The sequence below is a fragment of the Antrostomus carolinensis genome, unplaced genomic scaffold (genome assembly GCF_000700745.2).
Source record: "Antrostomus carolinensis isolate BGI_N321 unplaced genomic scaffold, ASM70074v2 scaffold30499, whole genome shotgun sequence".
Taxonomy (NCBI): domain Eukaryota; kingdom Metazoa; phylum Chordata; class Aves; order Caprimulgiformes; family Caprimulgidae; genus Antrostomus; species Antrostomus carolinensis.
The window spans coordinates 12792-17725 of record NW_010339719.1 but is presented as its reverse complement, the minus strand read 5'-3'; the positions used below and the strand labels follow the sequence as shown (position 1 = coordinate 17725).

General features: G+C 36.7%; 1 protein-coding gene across 1 annotated transcript; it reads left to right on the top strand.

The window, feature by feature from the left end:
- Nucleotides 1-941: 941 nt before the first annotated feature.
- On the top strand, nucleotides 942-1975 carry CUNH2orf69 (chromosome unknown C2orf69 homolog). Its single transcript, XM_010175957.1, has one exon. The coding sequence runs from the start codon at nucleotides 954-956 to the stop codon at nucleotides 1776-1778; it is 825 nt and encodes a 274-aa protein (XP_010174259.1). The 5' UTR covers nucleotides 942-953; the 3' UTR covers nucleotides 1779-1975.
- Nucleotides 1976-4934: the final 2959 nt, after the last annotated feature.

The window sequence follows — 4934 nt, the reverse complement described above, 5'->3', positions numbered from 1 at the left end:
CGAGGCAGGGGGAGCGGGAGCGGCCCCGGCACCCTCCTGCCGCTGTGACACGGGCGAGGCGCTGGCGCGGCGTGGCCTGAAGGCGCGTGTTGTCCCTGAGCTGACACCGGACTGAGGAGACCCTGAAGCGCTGTCCCGGGGCGTGTGTTCGCCCTGGAACGTTACGTGCTCGGGGCAGTCGGATAACCTCAAAAGTCGTGACTTCGCAAAAGAGGGAGTAACGTCTGTTCGTTCTGAGACAAGGCTTTCCTTTGCGAGGTAGCGATGCAGAACTCTGTGGATTTTAATTTTAAGGATTGGAATGGCCTAAGAAAACCTTTTCGATTATCACCCCTGGATGTGACTTTATTATTCCTTAATAAAATAAACTAATTAGTGTTCCTTGCCATTATGAATTCAGAGGTGAGGATCGTTTGTGACTTGGGGGTTAATTTTTTCCATCTATGCTCCATATGGATGTGAACAAGGGGAATAAAGACAGCTGAATGAGAGGGAAGTTTTTTCTGTATAAAAACCAGAAAACTTACTATGAAGTTTTAATTCTATTGTTTGTAATAAGACAAATGGTATTTCTGCAGATGGAGAGAATACAGTAAAATTACATATTGTGTGTCATACTAATTTGATGTTAATATTATAATATTCTCTTGGAGTGAAGTAAACAAAATTATGAATACTTCTGCATGCTTATTTTTATTGTATTAATTCTGGGGGTCTTAAAAATGTGTGTTAAATATTTTAAAGTAGAATAAGTAAATCTAATTATGCCAGTTTCTTTAATGTGTTTCTTGTTCTGGAAGCCTAGCAAGCAAGAACCTCTTTAACATGTGTTTCTCTGTTAGTTATGGTCCTTTCTTATGAATACAAGTACACTAGACAGGGCTGAAGCATTTTCACAATGTAGTAATATATATTTTCTTTTTTTATATATTTTTCAGAACTATCATGACATCATGTCTTGCCACCCAGAAAACTTCCAGTGGGAGCACTGGAGTTTTGAAAACGTTGCTACCATACTTGCTCGCCGGTTCCCTAATAGTTTTATTTGGGTTGTAAAGTGTTCTCGAATGCACCTGCACAAGTTCAGTTGTTATGACAACTTTGTGACAAGCAACATGTTTGGAGCACCAGAGCACAGCACTGACTTTGGAGCTTTCAAGCATCTCCATGCATTGCTAGTTAATGCATTCAGACTCTCTCAGAATATTCTGCTGTCCCAGAAAAGTGTGCATGGTGTCAGCAAGGATGCAAAAATAGCTGCTTGTAAATCACAGCCGCAGTCTGTTCCTACAGCGAATGGCTGCTCGTCCACAGAAAGAGAGAGAGATTGTGAATGCTCTAATAATTCTGCTATGAACTTCATTATACCGTCTGCTGTAGGTGCAGTGTCGTTTACTTTGATTGGCTTCAGTAAAGGTTGTGTGGTTTTGAACCAGCTGCTCTATGAGCTGAAGGAAGCTAAAAAAGACAAGAATACAGATGCCTTCTTAAAAAACATAAAAGCAATTTACTGGTTGGATGGTGGTCACTCGGGAGGAAGCAATACTTGGGTTACTTACCCTGAAGTGCTGAAAGAACTTGCAGAGACAGGAATTGAAGTTCATGCTCATGTAACACCATACCAAGTGTTTGACACAATGAGGTCGTGGATTGGGAGAGAGCATGAGAAATTTGTGCAGATACTTGAAGAATTTGGTGTGGAAATAAATGATCAACTACATTTTGCTGATGATGTTCCCTGCTTAGATAACCATTTCAGAGTTCATGAAGTATTTTGAGACTGTATGTGACTGAATAGTATATTCATTGTAAAAGCACTTTTGACACTGTAAATGTTGTCATCTAGATTCACAATGTTGAGCAGATGCTTTCCGAAAGAGAATACTTAATCAGTCCTGCATTGCTATATATAAATTTTAGTAGCTTAAAAAGGAGGATTGGGACCCTGTACCTACAAAAGATGTCATTTGATTCCTGGAAAAAACTGTTCTGAGGAACTATCCTACACATGGGTTTTATTGTTAAATGTGAACGTTTATTCTCAAACTCTTGGCAAAATTTTTAGTCCTGGACGTCTGATGTCATATACTGCCTTTCATGGGAGTTTAAAGTACTCAAGATTTTCAAATGTCTGGATACTTCAAATTTAGTAGGTTTCAGGGCTAAAAAGTTTGGTCTTTGTCAATAATAGATATAACATTAGTTTTTTGGCTTAAGGAAAATGATGATTGTTAGAACGATCTTAGTTGTACATTTTGGTGAAAATTGTTTTAATTAGTTAATTAAATCTTCCAGTTTTGTAGCATTTCTTCTATTGAAACAAAGTCACAAATATTTACCTTTGGAATAATAGTGCCAATCTGTTTTTCTTCTTTATGTGCCCCTTGACTTTTCTGTCATACCGAGTTTCATTAATTCATCATTTAGTATCTGCTAGTGAATAGCCATTTCACTTAGGGGCTTGAAAATTTTGACATAGCTATGTTAAGTGACCAAGAATGTTGATGAGGATGTATGTTTCAACATAGCTTACTATTGCTTTGACTACCTTCTATAAGGACCAGTGGTAATATCTGTATTTTCAAGTCAGGAGGTGTCTTTATCCCTGCCTTGGACTGGTGAGGTTTTTATTGCTAATTGCTGCATTGATGTTGATCTAAATTGAGACATGAGTATATAACTTATTACAAGTTCCATAATTTTTTTTTTTTTACTATGTTGAGTGTAGCTGTTTCAAAATGCTTCCATTTTTAGAACTATTATCTCCTTTAAATGCATTGCAGTAGTTGTTTCTCAAGCCGCCCAAAAAATCTTATTTTCAGAGCCTGATTTTTCTTGCAGGAAGAAAACCCACCTAAAATTAAATACAAAGCCAGACAAATCAAATACAGACCCCAGACCTGAATGTTCTTCAGCATTACTGAAATATGGACAAATGAGGGTATTAGTGGAACTTTTCTACTTTATCCACAAATAATCTTAGAATCACTCTTAAAGACAACTGCAGCTATTAACAATGAACTGGTAGCTTAAAATGGTTTTGGATTTCCTGGAAGTACAGGAATACAAAAGCAAGTTAGCAAAACACTGTTGAAGATTACAGAGGTCAGGCTAACTTGAGTATGCTAAAACTTGCCCTATCCAACAACAGTGCAGATCACAGACCAATTTCTAAACAATTCTGTGCCAGCCAAAATAGCAGGAGTAGGTTGTTGCAAGCTTTTGAAAACAGCTATTAAAATATTGACATTGTCTTCAGAAGTTTCTGGATGGTTGTCCTATGAAAATAATATTAACCTGTTTAATGGAGGCTGTTTACAATAACTGTTAAATAAAATAGGCTCAAGTGTTGCTGTATTAATTTCAAGAATAAGCACTTTGTTGTAAAACTAATCTTATTTTGAGACTTAATGTTGTAGAGGGAAAACTGATGGGTTGTTTTTCGTTCTCTAAACCATTGTAGTACTCTGTTGGAATGTGCCTCTGTCATTCACTACAATGCATGCTAAAAATAAATTTTGCAAACAATGTAGAAAATAAACTCTTTCTAATGGGTGAAACCACTTTGATGTGAATGTAAAACCATTAAACAAGGAATGTGCTGTTAAGTTTTGTGGATTAAGCTTTATCAGGCTGTGGAGACCTAGGGGTTGGTTTTTTTTAAAAAAAAGGGATTTTATAACTTTTCTTCAAGGCAGACTTTGTATTTGTGTAGTCAGTATCTGTAATTCTGAACTAGTTTATTGGCATCTCACATACATGGGAAAACTGGAATGAAGTACCCAAGGGTGTGAACATTTCTATGTTAGGATGAAATGGGTCATAATTTGTATATGCCTGGGTTTTTTTATGTTAACTGTAAAGACAGTTTTAAATAAGCTTAGATGTAAATACCTAAAGTTAAGTGATTTTCATGCTTACTTACAGTGGTTTAGTTCAAGACATTTCTGGTTTTGAATGGAGTGAGCAACACTACACAGTCCTTAGTACAACCTAGTATGCAGTAGCTGGTATTCTTCTTATTACATGCTTGTTTCTTTTACAATAGACAAGACATGCTTCAGATTTTGAGAAATGCTAAAATATTTTTAAGCTTTGCCTGTTAAATTCCTTTAAAACAGGGCTTGCTTCTATGAAACTGTCCAAATTCTGTATGACTTAAACAATTTTATTTTGTGTGCATCTTAGATGCACTAGAAACTTTGGCAACTTTCCTATTTAGGACTAATTTAATTGCATCTCTGTAAATGCTACTGCATAAATCAGTATCGGCCCCTAGTTTTGAAAGGTGATTAAGAGTCCAAGTCTTAACATGTTGCTGAAAGGAGCAAACTTTTCTGTCCTCCCATTGATAGCATCCTGCTGCCTCCTTTATGGAAGCACAAGCACTTTATGGTCAGCTGTTCTGTCATACTAAATTAATGTTAATGCTGATAGAGATAACTAAAAGGAGTGCTATGTATTTAAATAGTCATATAAATTCTTTTCAATAAGACTGCAAAGTTAGTTCAGGAGTTAGGATGTTACAACTGTGGATATTCACAGATAAAAGTCATGGTGCATGATCATGCACTCAAGTTTTCCCAACAAATTATTCTTGAGCTCTTTGCAGAAAGATGACATCACCTGTTTTTCCTCCCTCTTACAGTGCTTTTTGCAGTGCTGTCTTTCCTAAGCTGACGGTTATTTCACCATCTCAGCAGATAACCAGTATTTGTTGTCTGAAAGTTGAAGCACTGAGGTTAAATACCCATCCATTTACCTTGAATGCTTATTGTAAATTACATGGGGTCTTATTAATCAATGTAAGAGAGAAGTTAAAGAACAGTAAACATTTTGGTATGTGTGTACTCTGTTGTGAGACACATTTTTAGGTACATCACTGCCTAACAGAACCTACCACAAACATGAATTGTGTCTTGTGTCCCTGTGCA

What these genes read in the sequence shown, in the direction of transcription:
- CUNH2orf69 (XM_010175957.1), top strand. Translation starts at nt 954, where the DNA reads ATGTCTTGCCACCCAGAAAACTTCCAGTGGGAGCACTGGAGTTTTGAA.